The 17,431-nt window shown below is 40.6% G+C and overlaps 6 protein-coding genes across 6 annotated transcripts; 4 read left to right on the forward strand and 2 right to left on the reverse strand.

Moving 5' to 3' along the window:
• Window positions 1-443: 443 nt before the first annotated feature.
• CSUI_006215 (uncharacterized protein) lies at window positions 444-1,621 on the forward strand. The gene has a single exon (XM_068066379.1). It carries the CDS (start codon window positions 922-924, stop codon window positions 1,186-1,188), a length of 267 nt encoding a protein of 88 aa, XP_067921639.1. The 5' UTR covers window positions 444-921; the 3' UTR covers window positions 1,189-1,621.
• A 988-nt stretch (window positions 1,622-2,609) lies between these two features.
• CSUI_006216 (uncharacterized protein) lies at window positions 2,610-4,054 on the reverse strand. Its single transcript, XM_068066380.1, has one exon. The coding sequence runs from the start codon at window positions 2,854-2,856 to the stop codon at window positions 2,632-2,634; it is 225 nt and encodes a 74-aa protein (XP_067921640.1). The 5' UTR covers window positions 2,857-4,054; the 3' UTR covers window positions 2,610-2,631.
• A 141-nt stretch (window positions 4,055-4,195) lies between these two features.
• Window positions 4,196-9,033, forward strand: CSUI_006217 (iron-sulfur cluster protein isca). The gene has a single exon (XM_068066381.1). The coding sequence runs from the start codon at window positions 5,774-5,776 to the stop codon at window positions 7,253-7,255; it is 1,482 nt and encodes a 493-aa protein (XP_067921641.1). The 5' UTR covers window positions 4,196-5,773; the 3' UTR covers window positions 7,256-9,033.
• A 26-nt stretch (window positions 9,034-9,059) lies between these two features.
• On the reverse strand, window positions 9,060-11,630 carry CSUI_006218 (uncharacterized protein). The gene has a single exon (XM_068066382.1). The coding sequence runs from the start codon at window positions 10,312-10,314 to the stop codon at window positions 9,907-9,909; it is 408 nt and encodes a 135-aa protein (XP_067921642.1). The 5' UTR covers window positions 10,315-11,630; the 3' UTR covers window positions 9,060-9,906.
• Window positions 11,631-11,774: 144 nt separating this feature from the next.
• Window positions 11,775-14,898, forward strand: CSUI_006219 (protein phosphatase 2b regulatory; the record flags this gene model as incomplete). Its single annotated transcript, XM_068066383.1, has 2 exons — window positions 11,775-13,457; window positions 14,636-14,898. Coding segments are annotated over exons 1-2 (396 nt in total), but the record flags the coding sequence as incomplete, so codon positions are not given.
• A 61-nt stretch (window positions 14,899-14,959) lies between these two features.
• On the forward strand, window positions 14,960-17,415 carry CSUI_006220 (uncharacterized protein). The gene has a single exon (XM_068066384.1). It carries the CDS (start codon window positions 16,905-16,907, stop codon window positions 17,049-17,051), a length of 147 nt encoding a protein of 48 aa, XP_067921644.1. The 5' UTR covers window positions 14,960-16,904; the 3' UTR covers window positions 17,052-17,415.
• Window positions 17,416-17,431: the final 16 nt, after the last annotated feature.

Below are 17,431 nucleotides of genomic sequence, written 5' to 3' on the forward strand. Positions count from 1 at the left end.
ATAGATACGTAGATTAAAGATAGGTAGATAGATACAGGTAGATGCAGATAGATAGGAGTTGATAGAAAGATCTATTTTATGTGTGGTAGAGGTGTTTGCGTAGACATCAATATACTCAGGTGTGTATGTACACCGGGTGAATGGTATCTATCTGTATTAGATGCATGCATCTCGGATTTTCTTTTCTCTACGTTCCAAATCTTTTGACATTTGTGACTCAAATTCCAACGGATTCTTGTTAGCTATATTCTTTTCTCCCTCTTTCTCTCTAAAAAGGGATGAACGCATGTATCTATGTCGGTCTGACTATTTTTCTGTATCAAACGACACCGAGGATACATGTGGAAAGAAGATAGGGAAGAAGGAAAGAGATGTATGACTCCTATAGATAGATTTCTTTTCTTGTATTTCAATAGGCCTCGGTCTTGTTGTTTTCGGTGTTTCGTGTGTATGTACAGCTGGGGCCATGGCTAGCTGCGGAGATTCCTTACTTAGTCGATGCTGGAGTTATAGCATCGGTTTAAAGAAGGCGAGAGATCAAGTCATCTATTCGGAAAGACAAGAGAACTTAAACAATTTTCCTCTCTTTCTACCTTTCCGTTCTCTTTCTCCTATCTTTCTTTAAGTTTCTTTGGAAAGCCCTTTACTTCGTCACTTTTCTTAAAGTCACCTGTGAGGGGGTTTCCTTTGCATTCAAAGCCAGAGAGATCTACAGACAGACCGAGAAATATTTCGTGTTTCGCGCTCTCTTCTTTCATTTACCGCAGAATCTCTACCGAAGTTTTGTGTCGTAGTTCTTTCCCTCAAGATAGCTAGATCGCTTTTTCTTCTTCTTCTTTTTTTGCAATAGATTTAGAAACGGGTCTTTCTGTATCGTACGCGATGGATCTGTAGTTCAAAGAGAAGAAAGATAAGCTGTCTATGTACCTACCCATCTACGGAGGGAAAGTTCATAGACGTCCACATGTGTCTTTCCTTTACTTCCCGCCTCTGTATCGAGTCTTTTCTCTCTCTTCTTTGTTTCTTCGTCTCCACCTTTGTTTCGTAGAAGGTCACCCTTTCTCTCTCCGGCACGTATTTCTCTTCAGGCTAAACCTACATCTCGATCACATATATCTCCCTACACATATAGAGATGTGTATAGATCTACGCAAGTGGATCTGTAGGTATATGTACATAGGGCTATAGGTACGTGTATATGTATAGATGAGGTGAAGAGAGAGGAGGGAGAATGCTACAGATGAAAACACCTTGGCTTTCTAGAACGACGAGCTGTATGAGACAAAAAGAAGAAGTGGAGAGAGACAAAGAGAAAAGAACAGCGGAGAGAGACGAAGTGTCTTGCAACTTTGCTCCTTGTGAAGACGTGCGTGTACTGATCATGTGAAAGAGAATTAAGACCAAGAAGAAAGAAGAGAAGAAAGAAAGAGAGAAAGAAAGGAGAGAAAGAAGAAGTGTTGTCTACTTTTTCTCTTCGTCTTGGTTGTCGTCGTTGGACTTCTTCTATGAATAGAGGAGAAGAAGAAAGAGAGTGTGCGCCTTGTATCTATTTTTATCTATGAATCGATCGTGAAGGATCGACAAGCATGTGTGTCGAGTCAACTTCCATTGTGGTAAGAGAGAGATAGATCCTTCTGTGCTTCTCTCCATCTCCGTTATTTTTCTTCTTTTTCTTCTTCCTTTGGAGAAATAAACACATTCAGGAATGAATGAAAGAAAGGAGGAGACAGATCTCTTTTCTTCTGTTTCAAGAAAGAAGCGAAAAGGAAGCGAACGAAAACATCCTTTATCTCCTCTTCATGCTGAGAGAGTTTCGATACCAAGGGAAGTCTTCTGCATTTCTCTCAGTCTTTCTAGAGGGGAAAGTACTTCTTCTCTTCTTTATATTCAGTCCCAGATTACACCCTTCGCATCACTTAGTTTTTTCGTGTGTACATACACCTTCCCGGTGTATGGTGTACATACAGATGGATCGAGGATAGTAGGGAGATGGAGATACAGAGAGATAAAAGATCGAGGCTCTATGTAGTGATAGATAGATAGATAGAGGATAGTAGCTGTACGTATGATTCGTAGGTAGATAGCAGATAGCGGGGCATGCATGTAGTCATCGACACATATAGTATGTAGTCGCAGATAGATAGAGGCGTAGTATGTGTATGTATAGAGAGACAGACAGAGGATAGGAGGTCCACCCCGTCAGGAGGAGCTCTGCGAATGAAGTGCGATGATCCCTATCTCGAAAGAAAGACACAACACCTTCCTCTCTTCCTGTCTTTTACGGATAGAAGTGCGAGTCTCTATAACGTTCTTTTCCTCTCTTCTTCACAGGCTTTCTTCACGTCATTCTATAAGAAAGGATACGAAGAGGAAAAGAGGTCCTCTCCACTTTCCTTTACCGATTCTCCATCTCTGAAAAAGAAGACAGTTGCAGTATCTCTTTGCATGCGATAGAATGGGGAAGGAGTAAAAGAATTAGTCTAATCTCTTGGTAGACAGTGAGAGGATAGGGAGAAGAAGAAGAGTGGATGAGTGAAGTGTGCTATTATGCAGGATGGAGATAGATAGAAGACAGCTTAAGAAGGCAGGCTCTTTTCTTTCATTTTCTTGGCCTCTTCTCTTGCATGCGGCCTATGAACTTGCCCCGAAAAGAATGAAGATAAGAGCGTCTTCCACAGAAACAACATACACACATACGATAGATACGTGTAAGTCAACATATCGACACTTGAGATATAGAGTTGATGTGAGGTGCTCGCATATACAGCCTTCCTCGATGTCTATGTGAAGATGAAGCAAGCGTCGAAAAAGCATGGAAAGCTCTAAGTCGATAAGCTGACTGGAGATAGAAAACATGAAGAAGAATGGTAGGTATACGTGAGAGAAGAAGAAATTTCATTGTAAGAGAGAAAGGTCAAAAAGCTCGAGATTTCTTTCTCTCTCCCATTCGTTGATCTGATCTATCCTTCTATCATAATACACTAGTTTATCTCCTAGAGAGACCGATAGAGAGATAGAGAGATAGGAGGATGGCAGTATGGCCTCGACTGCAATCGATGTCTTCGGCTTCTTGTCCTACCACCATCTCTATTTCGGAAAGTAGTCTTTTCTTCCTCCTTTTCTTCTTCTTTGACAACGAGTAACTATCCTCTGCTGCTTCTCTTTGCTGGGAAGTCTGTATCGAAGAGACTATTCTCTCTCTCTCTCTATCCAACGGGGAAGAAAGAGAAAGAGGGCTGTTTGATCTTCACAGCATGCTGGCTCTTTGAATCTTTTTTCGATCATTCCCGTCGCTCGATTGAGAAGAGAGAAAGAAAGAGACCAAAAGAAGAAAGTACACTACCTATCTTCCTGAAACGTTAGAATGAGAGAGTGAGAAAAAGAGAGAAAGGCGAAGAGAAAGATGTCTAGTGATATAGAAAGCATCAGATATGAGAGGAGAGAAAAGAAGAACCGGGAAATGGACTCAAGGCTGAAGTGTCTCTTGAGCTGATATATTCTAATAGATAAAAAAGAGAATTGGATCGAAGAAGATGAAGAAGAAAAGTCAATCCTGTAATAGAGACTGTCTATTATTTCTAGAAGAGACAGTTCCACACACCCTCAATATGAAAAGCAGAAGGAAAGCATCAGCTTCGACCTTCCGTAGTAAAGTCTTTGGGAGAGATAGATAGATAGATAGATTGAAGATAGATAGGCTCACAGGAGATAGATATACTGAAGATAGATAGATCGATAGACTAACGATAGATGGGGAGATAGGCTACAGACAGATAGATGGGCTGAAGGTAGGTGGATAGATAGATAGATAGGCTGGAGATAAATATAACATAGATCGTATGCTCTTTTCTAACGAGCTTGTTTTGAGCTAGGTTCTTCTAGAGGATTGTGAAGAGAGACCGACGGGGAGAAAGAGAGAGAAAGCCTTGCGTTCTGATGAAGAGCAAAGAAAGAGAAAAAGAGAGAAAAGAAGAAAATGAAGACATTGAGTTTGTTTTGCTTCTCTTTTGCTAATTCTAACGAGCAAAAAAGAGAGAGAGAATTTGGATTAATGGACGGGGCTTGGAACGCTTGCATGCATCTTCAGCGCGTCGGGTGTATGTACACCTCACACAGAATGCAGATCGAAAAGAAGAAGCGATAGTCGCTGTCCGACAGAAGCAAGCAAGCAAGCGATGAAAACTCTTACCGTTGTCATCGTTTTCATAGAGGGGCAAGCATCGACAATTGATGGATAAGTTACTTCTGCCCCTTTTCCTTCAAGAAGACTCCTGTTTCTTTCTGGTCTGATCTCTCGAATGAATGAGAAAGTCTTCATGTTAATTGTTTGTAGGATGAAAACGTCGACGCGGCCCATTTAGCTGTTCCTCTATCTCTTCTTCTTTTTCTTCCTCTTCTCTTACCTTCTCCTCTCCCTTCTTTTCCTCTCTCTTTTCTCTCCGCGGTGTCTTTCGCTTTCCACGTCGCTCTTCGTAAAGCAGCACGTGCTAGCACTCCCAAGTCTATCGCGTTTATTTACAAGTCTGAATCTGACTGTCTCACTCATTCCTTCATCTATTCTCCTCTCTTTTCTTTCTTCTCTCTTTTTGTCGTCCTTTCTTTACTTTCCCATCTCAGTTTTCACTCAGTCTTTCTTCTCTCTCCCGGGCTTCGCTCTTGATACTCTTGGTGCTGTCTGTAATAGACGTCTATCTCTCTGTCTTTTCTTCTCCTATAGTAGATGAGTTCAGTCACCTTGAAAGAGCCATCCACCTTCATAAGGAGTAAGAAGAAGGAGATTTCTTTGGAGTCTTTTCTTCTCTTTAGTGTTTCTCTCTCTGGCCCTTTGATAGAAAGGAAGGGCTTTTGCCGGAATGACCTTCCTGCGTTTCAAGGGAGAGAATGAGAGCTTGGGCAATTCTCTCCATTCTCTCACTCGAGTCCAAGATTAAGCTCATTTCTTCTCTTCTTTCTTTTCACTCGAATCTCTTTAGAAAAAGGAGGTTTTTGAATGCTTAGCTCGGTTGCCGTGTTCGCATGCATCCCCTTTCTTTTTTGCCTAGCTAACTAGGTGACACGCGCTTTTTCTCTCTTCTCTTTCTTTTTCTTTTCTTCTTCTTTTCTCTAGTTCACGTAGTTTTGTTTCTTTCGTTCAAGATCTTTATGTCGATGTATTTTCTTCTTTCTTCTTCTCATTCTCTTTCTCTCTCTTTCACCGAGTAATCTTTGACTGCGTGTCTCTCCTTCTCTTTCTTCTCTCTTTTTCATTAATCTTCTGTCCTTTTTCCATTTAGAGAAACACCTCTCTTTTTCTTCTTCTTCTTCTCTTTCTTCTTTTTCTTCTTAGTAGCATATGTTCTTTCTTCGTCGTTCTTTTGTCTGGGCTTTTTATGCTTTCGAGCTAGTCAAGAGAAGATTCTTTCAAGATGTCCTCTATTACATGAGTTTTCTCCAGGGTCGTCTTTGACAGATCTTAAGGTCGATTTACTTTCCTCTTTCTTTCTTTCCTCAGCCTTTCTTGATACACTCCTTCTTCTTCTTTGCTCGTTTCCCTTCTTCTTCATCTCCGCTGTCCTTCTCGCATCTGCTTCTTCCGTATCACTTCCTCTTCTTCTTCTTTTTCGCTTCTGTTCTCTTCTCTCCCATTTCAGTCTTGCAGACGTCTTATCTTCTCTTCTTTTTCTCTTCGTTTCTCTGCTTTTCTTCTTCTTTTTCTTCTTTTCTTCTCCTTTCTTCAGCATGTTCCTTCTCAGCGAGCTTACTATGTTCTTTTCGTCGTTGTATTGCGATAAAGATGACGAGGTGTCTCGGCAGTTGTCTCTTCACAGCATCTCTCAGAAGGGAAGGTCACTGTACACCTAAACGAAATCGGGGGGTGTACATACACCCGAAAGAATGCAGATCCTTCACCCGACAATCCATAACCTCTCTTGCTCCTTTCTTACACCCTCATACGGGTGTCCCTTCTTCTTCTTTTTCTTTTACGACTCTCATGGCAGAAGAGTTTAGATCCAGTCTTTCACAGTCGATTTCTCTAGATTTCTCTTCCTCGTCCTTTCTTCTTCGGAGATCTCTTCACTCTTCTTTTCCTCTCTCTTACCTCATGGTCCCGTCATGCTGCTTACCGTCTAACTCTAGGAATAGGGAAGTTCATAAGCTTTCTTCTTTTTCTTTTTCTTCTTCTATAAGATTTGTTTCTTTTGTATCTCCTCAAACTTCTTCTTCCTCTTCTTCTGTTGGCTCACCGTGTGCTTCCTCTTCTCCTATACAAGAAGAAGAAAGGAGATTAGCTCGAGAGAAAAGAGAGAAGAGCACCTCGCCATCGACGTCTTTCGATTTTGCTCGTATCTATTCTACCCATTCTTCTCCTTCTCTACTTGATAGGACGTCTTCTTCTTCTTTCAAGAGCGGAGGTACCACTTCTTCTTCTTCCTTATCTTCTTCCTCTTCTTCTCTTGACGAGAGAGATTCTGCTAAACGACTCCACCCTGGGAATGAGAGAGGAGATCCTGCGACTACGAATCTAGAGACAGCGACAAATCCTGCAAGGCAGCCACAAGATCCATTCGAATCTCTAGGAAGGAAGAAAGATGAAGAGAAAGAAGAGAGAAGAAATGGAAGTAAGGAACGGAAAGAAGGAGTTCGAAAGAAGAAAAGAAACTTCTCTCACCCCCCTCTCTTAACTGTCACACCTGCAGCATCGAGACGTATAGAAGAAATTGTGAAGGCTTACAATAGGGATATCGAAAGAAAGAATTCTTTCCTCGCTAAGAATTCTCATGGAGTGGAAGATGACTATGAAGATGAAGAAGAAGAAGAAATAAGGCTTCTCGATAAAGAAGAAGACGAAGAAGAAAAGAATGGAGAAGGAGAGACGAGCGGGAGAGAGATGAAGAAGGAAGAAGAAAAACGGAAGACAGGAGAAGAAGAAGATTCTCTTCAGCAAAGAGCAATAGGCATTCGCATTGGCTTAGAGAAACGGGGTTGCAGTGGTCTCTCATATACTATCGATGTCGTGACGCAGTCGAAAGACGGAAGTCTTTCTTCTTCTTCTTCCTCTTCTTTGGAGAAGGCGCATGCTTTATCAAAGAAGAATTGGAGAGGAGACGAAAGAATCGAAACGCCTGGCGGAACTGTCTTGATAGCTAGCGACGCCGTTATGTTTCTCGTAGGGACAGAAATCGACTTTGTCGATACTGAGCTAGAAAGAAAGTTCGTATTTAGAAACCCTAATGAAAAGTACTCCTGCGGGTGTGGGAAAAGCTTTATGACGTAAAGAAAAGAAAAGAGAGGAAAGAAAGAAGAAAAGAATATTTTCAAGAGGTAGATACGGACGTGGAGTGTATATACTCTTTCTATCACTCTTCTTTCTTTTCTTTCAAAGAAGAGCCCGAACCAAGAAGGAAGAGGGGGCGTGATGGAGTATGGAGTTGAGGTGTATATGCAGATAAAGATATATAAATCGATAGATTGAAGATCGATAGATTTCTTTCTCTTTCTTTCTTTCTTTCTTCCTCTCTCTTTCTTTTTTGAAGAAGAAGAAGCGACTCGAGAAGAAGATGGAGAGAGTTTCTTTTTTCTTGTTTTTTCTGCCTCCAAACTAAGTGAAAGAAGAAGAGAAAGCAGATGTATTTTGTTGTTGCTTGTGCTGATTAAGTAGAAGAGACAAGAAAGAAAGAAAGAGTTGCTCGGGGGTGCAGGAAAACGAGGAGCGGGGAGAAGAGAGCTCGGAATAGTCTTCTTCGTGATGTTTCTCATGGAGTGAAATAAAGACGTCGATTGCTTTTGTATCGATTCATTTCGCTTGTCCGTCATTCTTATTCGCATGAAGCAAGAGTTTTTCTCTTCAAAAGAAGATCTTTATGAGGTGTACATACACCGCGTGTCAATTGCATGCACCCTCCGCAGGGGCTACACTTCCTTCCCTGTTGTTCTTTATTATTATTATTAATTATTCTTATTATTATTATGGCTATCCATTCAATTATGATGCTTTCCTCTTGTTCTTCTTTTTGTTTTTCTTCCTGTTGTTAGTTCGAAGTCTTGTCTCTCATTCTTTCTCTTTTTTTATTGGTTTTTCAGGTGTACGTACATCGAAACACCTACTGTATTTCTATCTGTTTGTCGGTGATGTACATATATGTATATACATGCATGCATTCATACATGTACGCATATGTAAATACACTGTAAGGTATCTGATCTCCTGTCTGTGTGAAAGTTTTTCTCAAGAAGTAGGAAGGAGAGAAAAAAAGAAACGAGCTTTCGCCTCCTTTTTTTTTCTCTTTCTTTCCTTCGGGTGTATGTACACGCCCGGAGCTCGAATGTTAAGATAACAGGAGAGAACTTTTCTCAAAGAAATGCCAATCTTGACTTTGTTTCTTTCTTTCTTTTCTTGCTGTCGTCCGTTCTTTTTTCCCGATCGATTTCGAAGAGAGATGGGGGTTATCGTATGTTGATGTGAAGGAGCTCCAAACTGTTCCTTTTGGGTTCGTTTTTGTCGTGCGTGACTCTTCTGCTACACAAAGAAGGAAAGAGACGATGTATAGATAGATTAAAGATAGATAGATAGAGAGAAGAACCGTTTTTTTTCTCTCCAATTTTACGTACGATGATAATGAATATGATGATTTCCTAGTTTGCGTTGATCTTTTCGAAGTAATCCGTCGTCTATCTCGGCTGTATATACAGTTTGGATGTCTCGAGGTGTACGTACACCCGGCGTTAGAAAAACTCATTAAGCTATGCTGAAAATCGCAGGTGATATCTATGAACAGAAGCAAGTCAGATCATGAGATCTTATGCCAACTTTTTTGGTCCTTTTTTTTTTCTTTCTTCACATCTTTACAGCACATTTAGTTCATTCCTTCATTAAGAAAGAAAGGATATCCACATGTTAGAATGAGAGTTGAGAATCTTTTTCTTTTCTTTCTCTTTTTGATTAGCCACCCTGAGCCAGTATCTATAGCCTGCCTTCCCTCTCTTCTACGCTTCACGTCCTACTAGCTACATACACCCCCATACATCCTCCATGCAAGCCTATGTACATATCTCCACATATATATATATATATCAAGAGAGAGAGAAGAGGAGGATCACTACGGGTAGGCATCTAGCGAAACAAGGATAAGAGCAAAGAGAAGAGAAGGAAAGTAAAAGAAGGGTCTTAGTTAATTAAGGAAGAAAAGAGGATTCCTTTTCTCCGAGTTTCAGAAAGTTTTGTAATTACAGCATTGGAGTTAAGTGTTGCGTTGAAAAGATAGATCCATAACCACGCTAAGAGATTCATTGACAAAGATACAGAAATCTAGTGCATCTCTCAAGAGATAATGATACATACACATCAACTCGGTTGCGTGGGTATGGATCTATCTTTTCATGCATGAACTCTATCTCTCTACATATACGGATAGCGATAGTCGTGGAAGATAGATATCAGAGAGAGAGAGAGAGAGCCTGCCATATCCCGCACTAAACAATTCACGATAGCTCCGCCGTGGGTTTCTATCGTGACGGCGCGTAGGTGAAGAATAAGAAGGAGATTAGGAAGAAGGATAGACACGCCAGCGAAAAAGAAGAAGATTTATGCTCTATCTCTACTCTATGAACAAGAAGAGAAAGAAAACTTTTGTCCTCGGTCTCCTGAGAAGGTCCTTTTCTTCTTCTCCACCTGACTGACTTTTTCAAGGAAAGTGGATCTATCAGAATCTCTCTTTCTCTCTATCTGCATGCACATCTCCTTTCTTATCAACGTCTTTCCTGTATCGCTCTATGTATCCTAGTAATCCGTCATCTATCATTCATTTTGTACCATCATCTGTCTTATATCTTTCTACCTTCAGTCGATATCACTCTCTGTCTATATCTTTCCTTTCTCTCTCTCTCCATCTTTCCTCCTGGGATAGGGGTGGGTCCGCGTGCAGGTAGTCATGGATTGAGAAGAGAGAGAGAAAAGAGATATGTGCACAGAGATAGAGAATAAGGGGATGAATAGATAGAAAAGAAGAATAGATAGAGATGGAAGATGAAGAAGAGGTAGAGAAGAGTAGAGATAGAGAAGAAAAGATAGATAGATAGAGAAGAAGAATAGATAGAGATAGAGGAGATAACTGGATAGACAAGAAGAGAGACGGAGAGGTCAATAGAGAGACAGGGAAGGATTTCGGAACAGAGAAAGATTAGGTAGAGAGAGAGCGAGATTTCTCTTTCTATTCTTCTCGTACTTCTATACTGGTACATGTAGATTATAACCTGTCTATACACATCTTTCCTTCCGTATACATATCTACAGATATCTATATAGATACGTCTAGAGATACGTGCGAATACATACATATAAATAGATATGTATTGATAGATTCCTCTCTCTCTCTGAAGAGAAGACTGGGGAGAGAAAAAGAGAGAGAAGATGGAGAAGAGACAAGGAGAGAGAGAGAGCAGAACTGCTTCCAGCAGAGACACGTTAAATCATTGCCTCTTGTGTATCCATAGGAAGGTACTACAGTTCAAAAGGCCTTTCTTCTTATCTCTTTCTTTCTTTCTTTCTTTCTTTTTGATCTTCTCTCTTTGTTTAGCACATGTACGTGTGGATCTTTCCTGAAGCCTCTCACTGGAGCAAAGAAAAAGTCTTTTTCTTTTTCTTTCCCTCCTTCTATTGCTTTCTCCTAGCTCGAGGCGAGAATGAAAGGGCGAGAGAAAGGAGAGTGGCGAAGGTAAAAAGGACAAGAAGAAGAAAGAGAAGAACTTCGCCTTCTTTCTTTCATCCATTTAGACGACTGTCAACTCCTTATCTCTTGACACTCTATGACTGGCGAGGAAAAGCCATGGATGTCAGGAGAGAAGAAGAAAGAAAGAAAAAGAGAGATAGAGAAAGAGGAAAGATCAGCAGAGGGAGAAGAATGAGAAAGGAAAGAGAGCTGTAGTCAAGTCTTTCTGTCAAATCTTGAGAAGAAAAGAAAAGAAGTGCGTGTCGAGATGAACAAGGATGAAGGAAATAAAAGAAAACAATGGTCTTCTTCTTCTTCTTCTTCTATTTTGGCTTGCTCCTCCTTCTCTTCTCTTCTTTCCTTTGTTCGGAATTCCTACTCTTATCAACTCCCCCAACTTCTTCATACAATAGTGTCTTTCTTTCTTATCTCATTCTTTCTTATCTCTCTCTCTTTCTTCTCTCTCTCTTAAAAGAGGAAGAGAAGAGCAAGCACCTTTGCGAGTTGGCTACTTGAAGAATGAAGAGAAAGAAGCAAAGCACACATGGAAGAAGGAAAGAAAGAGGAAGAAAAGGAAAGAAAGAGAAGAAGAGAAGGTAACAAAGAAGAAAAGAAACAGCGAGCAGGGAGGGAAGGCAGAAGACGAAAGAAAAGAAAAGAGGAGGAGCGATAAGAAAAAATAGGATTGAGAAAAGGAGAAGGATGTCCTTAAGTAAGAAGAAGGATGTCAAAGAAGAAGTAGATGAATGGAAAGGAAGAAGAAGAAGAAGAAGAGAGAGAGAAAGATTTCTGTTTTGATCCTTCCTGAATGGGGAAGAATAAATCATTGAATCTGAGGGCCGCGAAGAAAGAATGAGAGAACGACAAAAAGAAAGAAAGAAAGACTAAGAGAGACAGAAAGAGAGAAAGAAAGAAAGAGTGTGAGAGAGAGGATAGACTGGCTAGGTTACGAAAAGAAAGAAAGAAAGAAGAAAGAGAAAGAAGGAGTAAAAGTATTCTCCATCCACCCGTCAGCCAGTCAGTCACTCTCTCCTTCTACCCATCCATCTTTCTCTCATTCATTGAGGAGATTTACCTTTCTCTTTCGAGCTGTCTTCTTCCTTCCTTTTTAAAATTACAAGCCTTTCTTCATTCAAGTTAGTCTTTTGCTCTTCTTTTTCTCGCAGTTTCATTCCTTTCTTCTTTCTTCTTGCCTCTCTCTCCTTCACGCCGTCTTCCTTCTTCAAGAAGCAGCATTCCTTCCTTTGTTCTTTCTTTCGATCTTCTCTTTCTTTTTCTTTCTTTCTTTCTTCTTCCTCTCTTTTTTTTCTTTTCCATCTTTCTCTTGTGGTAGTTGCTCCGAGAAGAAGCTCCTTTTCTTCCTGATTCACAGGAAAGAATTTCTTTTCTTTTTCTTCCCTTCTTCTGTGTGTTGCTTTCGCTTCCTCATCTGGTATTCCAAGGACCGCACAAAGGAGAAGAAGATTCTTTCTTTCTTTCTTTCTCTCTTTCTTTCTTTTTTCTTTCTTCATTTACCTTTCTTTCTTTCTTTGTTCTCCGGCTATTCCTTCTTTCTTTTCTCTCGTCCTTCTTTATCTCCTATTTTCTGTAGCCGTCTCTCTCCGCTTGTTTCTCTCATTTTCCTGTCTTTTCTCCATTCTTCTTCTTCGTCTTTGGATTCTCCTCTTTCTCATTTTCTCTCCGTTTTTCTTTTTCTTCATTTCTGTCTATCTATCTCTCTCGATTTCTCTCTCTTTCTTTCCTTCTTCCCGGCCTCTTCTTTCTCTCTTTCTCTCCGTTCTTTCTCCGATCCCTCTTCTGTATGGAAAGCATCTATTTTTCATTCACTGCATGCTCTACTTCTCTCTAGGGATGTTGACACGCGTCCATTTCTATTCTTTCCTGTTCTCCTTCTTTCCAAACCTGTTTGCTTCTCCTTCTCTATCTATCTAGAGACCAAGAGATAGATAGATAGAAAGAATTTCTACACTTCTCGTCTCTTTCACTGGATGAAGTTGCAAAGCTCAGAATATTTCCTATCACAACCCCCATCTTTCTTCTCTTTTCTTCTTCTTCTTCCTCTTCTTGCTTTTCATTCTCTTCTTTCTCTCCAATTCACAGCTGGTCTTCCTCTTTCTTTCATCTCTTTCTTTCCTTCTTTCAATTGTAGATACACCGGGAGAGCAGTTGTTTCCTGCTGCCGTTTCCTTCTCCTCGCCAACTTCTTGTCTTTTCTTTCTCATTCTTTCTTTCTTTTTCATTCTTTCTTTTCCACAGAGCAAGATGGGGTAAGTTGGTCATGGTGGGTGTGAGGTGTATGTACACCTGAAATCTACGTGTCTAGAAGAAGAAGAAGGAGACAAGGTACATAGAAGTCTAATAGCTAAGATTCTCCCTTCATTTTCTGTCTCATTTCTCTGCTATTCTTTCATCGTGACAGTTGCTTAGAATCTCTTTCTTTCTTTCTTATCTCTTTCTTTCTTTCTCGCTCTTTCTTTTTCTTGTTCTTTCTTCCTTTTTTCTGTTTCCTTCTTTGCTTATTTCGCTTCTTTCCTCTCTATCCTTTCATTCCTTCTTTCAGTCTTCTCTCCTCTCTTTCTTTCTTATCTCTTTCTTTCTTTTAGGAATTCCCATGGTCAGTTGTCTCCCCAGGAGCAGATGGATTTAGTGCATGCAGCAAATTTTAGTGAGAGAGATATAAAGAAGCTATACAAGAGATTCTGCGCTTTAGACACTAATCAAAACGGCGAGTTAGACCCGCATGAACTCTTCGACGTCCCCGAGATCGCCGATGTAAGACTCCACGACACCACAAAAGAGCGGAAAAAGAAGAAACAAGAAAAGAGAGGCACCATGGGACTTAAGAGAGAGGAAGAATGCACAACAGATGAGGAGATGAAAGAAGATTCTTCCTCCTTCTCCTGCTGCTGTTTATGTCTTTCTCACTCTTTCTCACTCTTTCTTTCTTGAGAAGTCTGGATTTGTTCCACCCTCTGTAGAGAGAAAAAGCGAGGCCTTCCCAGGAGATAAAAAGTTGAAAGAAAAGAAGAGAAAGACATGAATGGTTGAATTTCCTCATTTTAGTCACTCCGACACCATAGCTCTTCTTCTTCTTCTTCCTCTTCTTTTTCTTCTTCTTCCTCTCTTTTTCTTCTTCATTAGTATATCAGTAGTCTTAGTCTTATTCTTATTTTCCTTACAGTCTGTTAATACTACTTCTAGTCGCAGTACTTGCCATCCTAATCGTCAGAGTAGCTGTAGATGTAGGTCAGCAGTAGTAGTGCTAGTCGTAGTCGTAGAAGGCGAGGAGTTGGCGGGGAGGGAGTTCACTTGCTCTACTCTCTACTCTACTCATAGCAGGAGGAGGAGATGCACTAGCTAAACGAGGAGTAGTATTAGTAGTAGTTAACGTACTACTAGTACTACTAGTAGTCATAGTACTAGTCATAGTAGTAGTCGTGTGCAAAGAAGTAGTCCTAGTTGATAGTGGAGGAGGAGGAGGAGTTGGTCTATAGACAGAAAGATACACACACATGGATATATGCAGGTCTATATAGATGTGTCTTTAGATGTCTGTTTATATATTAACATGCTTCTGCCTAGGATCAAAGGGAAGAAAGAAGACAAGGAAAGAAGGAAGAGAGGGAATTTGTTTACAACTACGACTGCTATTTCTACTACTATTTCTCACACCTTTCTTCTGTCCTCTCTGCCTCTACCTCTTGGCTTTCTTTCCATATGGATATAGATATACATACATACATGTAGATAAATAGATTTGGGATAGATAGATAGATATAGTAGAGACTTTTACCTGTGTATGAGTTTTCTTCATGAAGATGACACATTACTCCTTCTCTTCTCTCTCTAGGCGACTCTACTAAACTAACCCGTCTCTTCCCATCACCCAAGCCATTCTTCTTAACTCTTTCTTTCTCTTTTTCTTTCTCCTTTTCTTTCTTTCTTTGTAGAATCCTTTAGTGAAGAGAGTTCTATCGATATTTGATACCAATAGTGACGGGAAGGTGTCCTTCATAGAATTTCTCGTGGGACTTTCTAAGCTCGCAGCAGGCACGGATGAATTCCAAAAGACTAAATTTGCGTTTGACGTGTATGATATAAATAAAGACGGAAGCATTAGTAATGGCGAACTCTTTGCCGTCATGAAAATGATGGTCGGGAACAATCTCAACGATCAACAGGTAAGTCAACACACATCTATCGTTCTTTATCTATCTTTCATCTTTCATCTCTTTTTTTGTTTTGGCGCCTCGTCTCTCACAATCTCCCCGAGGACTTTCGTCCCTTTACGTAAAGAAGTCTTCTTCCTCTTCTTCTCTTTCTCTTTCTTTCTCTTTTTCTTTTACTCCCCAGTCTTCTTCTCTTCTTTCTTCGACATCTGACCTCCCCCTTTTCGACTTGTCGTTTCTTTCTCTTCAAAAGATAGGAGCCAGAGGAGAACCGAGAAAGAGAAGAAACAGCGAGGACGGCGTGAGCGGTGTACATGAAAGGGCATGGTCGAAAAAGAAAGAAAGAAAGAGAAACTTGCCGGAGGAAGAGAGAGAGTTAACGTGACACGAAGAAGTTAAAGAAGAAGAAGAAGATTTAGTTAGGAGAAGAGAAAGAAGAAGAAGGATTGCTTTGGATGTGGAAGAATCTTTCTCCCCAGCTCTTTTTCTTCTCTCTCCTTTTGAGTGCAGACCCAACATCTCTCGCTCTCCCTTTCTTTTGACGGCTCTTCCCTCCCTCCTTTCTTTCTTTTTGCCTTTTTCTTCTTTTCAAGAAGACACCACAGAAGTGTCATTTTCTCCATTCTTTTCTTTTGTCTCCCTATCTGTCGGTCTGTCTGTCTCCTCTTTGTTTAGGGTCTAGGGTCTGTCCGTCTGTCTGAATCTTCTCGTCATGATCGTCTTTTCCTTCTTTCTTCTTTTCTTTTGAGAGCTTTTCCTTTTCACAACACTATCAATCCTTGTCTGCTGTTGTCCTCTTTGCTGTAGTTCTCTCTCTCTCGTTAGCCTCTCCCTTCTTCACAGAGTCGAGAGACGACCGCTTCATAACTGCTCAACGTCTTTACCTGTCTGCCCATCCGTCCTCTTTCTTTCTTTCTTTTTCTTCCTTCTTCTCTCTATTTCTCTCTTCACTTTCTCTTCTTCACTCAGAGCGAAGCAAGGTCTGATCATGACGCCGTAGTACTACTCCTAGTAGCAGCTCTTAGGTAGAAGGAAAAGGAGGAGAAACAGGGCTTGCTTACGCGCCAAAATACTACCCGTACCACTCCTAATCTTCTTTCTTCTACTTCTTCTTCCCAAGATGCCATTATTGTCTGTGGCTTGTTGAGTTCTAAAAGAAAAGCATTTTCTTTCTTTTTTTCTTCTTCATTCCCGCATTCTTCCTTTACATAAGCTTTCTCTCCTAACACCTCCCCCCCCTTTTCTTCTTTCTTTCTTTCTCCTTCTGTGAATAGCCCGCTCTAGAAAGAAGCAAAACAAGAAGGAGAAAGAGAAGAAGAAGACCTGCCGAGTGCATGCTTCCTTACGACTGCTACTCTTCCTTGTATGAATTGCATCACGGGAAGCAAGAGGCAACGAGAGAAAGAAAGTGAGAGAGTGGGTGTATTCGTCTACCTATCTCTTTCTCTCTCTATTTACATGAGTGACTAAAGTTTACGGGGGTTTCCTTCTTCTTCTTTACTTTCGTCAGTCGGTGTATATATGAATATGTATGTGTCTATATGTATGAGGGTATGTATATATGTATGTGTATATATATATGTATATTCTTACGTCCCTCCCTCTGTACATTCGTTCAGTTCATAATGCATGCTGAAAAAGAAGAAGAATACAAGAAGATCATCTTCTCTTCGAGAGCTTAAATACGATTCTCTGATAAGAAGAGACTAAAGGAGGTGGCAAAAAGGAATAGAGTTAAGAAATAGGTCAAGGGATGGAGAAAGGAATGTAAAGAAAAAATCTATCATAAGATCAGGCTCATCTTTATGATAGGATCTATCATAGGAGGGAGATAGGAGTGTGGAGCTGCTGTACATACACCCGAAGAGTGTAACGGCTACTACTACTACTCCTTCTTCTTCTTTGTGTTGTCCTTATCTCGATCATCTTGTTTCCTCTTCTTTTCACTGTCTTGAATGGTCGCTTTGATCATCCTATATCTCGTTCTTGCACTCTCTTAATCTCTCTCTTTCTTTCTTCTCTTGAGACGTCAGAAGAGGAGGTGCTTTGTATGAAACGAGAAAGAAAGAAAGAGAGACATGAGCGGATCGCATATGTCCCCATGAATTGGAGCGAAGAGAAGGAGAGAAGAAGTTGCACCCTCTTCTTCTTCTTCCTTTTCTTCTTTATTTTTCTGAGCATGCAGTGGTTCTGTTGAAAGGAAAGAAGTCGCAGTTGTCCTAAGAGATCATAGATCCTCTTTTCTTAACTTCTCGTTTTTTCTCCTTTCTCAAGAAGCAAAATGAAAGGTTGACGTGAGGGATCACGGCAATTCCTTCTTCCTTTCTCTCTCGTGTGTATGTACACCTGACCCATCATCTTCATTCTCCTCCTCGCGATCTTCAGCGTCACTCCCACTACCTAGCACACAATCCAAACATCTCTTTTCTTTCTTTCTTTTTCACTCTTTTTCATCTCTTTCTTTCTCTGTCTTTTGTCCTTTGGCTCTTCTCTGTTGCTGTATGTCTTCTCAAGTTAGAGTCAGTCCCTGCTGGCGTAAACCGATTCCTTTCTTGGCCGTCTTTCTTTCTTTCTTTC

The sequence above is a fragment of the Cystoisospora suis genome (genome assembly GCF_002600585.1).
Source record: "Cystoisospora suis strain Wien I chromosome Unknown contig_3107, whole genome shotgun sequence".
NCBI lineage: Eukaryota > Apicomplexa > Conoidasida > Eucoccidiorida > Sarcocystidae > Cystoisospora > Cystoisospora suis.

Bases quoted from the DNA above. Each gene is read 5' to 3' on its own strand.
- CSUI_006216 (XM_068066380.1), bottom strand. From the start codon at position 2,856: ATGTTTTCTATCTCCAGTCAGCTTATCGACTTAGAGCTTTCCATGCTT.
- CSUI_006218 (XM_068066382.1), bottom strand. From the start codon at position 10,314: ATGTATGTATTCGCACGTATCTCTAGACGTATCTATATAGATATCTGT.
- CSUI_006215 (XM_068066379.1), top strand. From the start codon at position 922: ATGTACCTACCCATCTACGGAGGGAAAGTTCATAGACGTCCACATGTG.
- CSUI_006220 (XM_068066384.1), top strand. From the start codon at position 16,905: ATGAAACGAGAAAGAAAGAAAGAGAGACATGAGCGGATCGCATATGTC.
- CSUI_006217 (XM_068066381.1), top strand. From the start codon at position 5,774: ATGACGAGGTGTCTCGGCAGTTGTCTCTTCACAGCATCTCTCAGAAGG.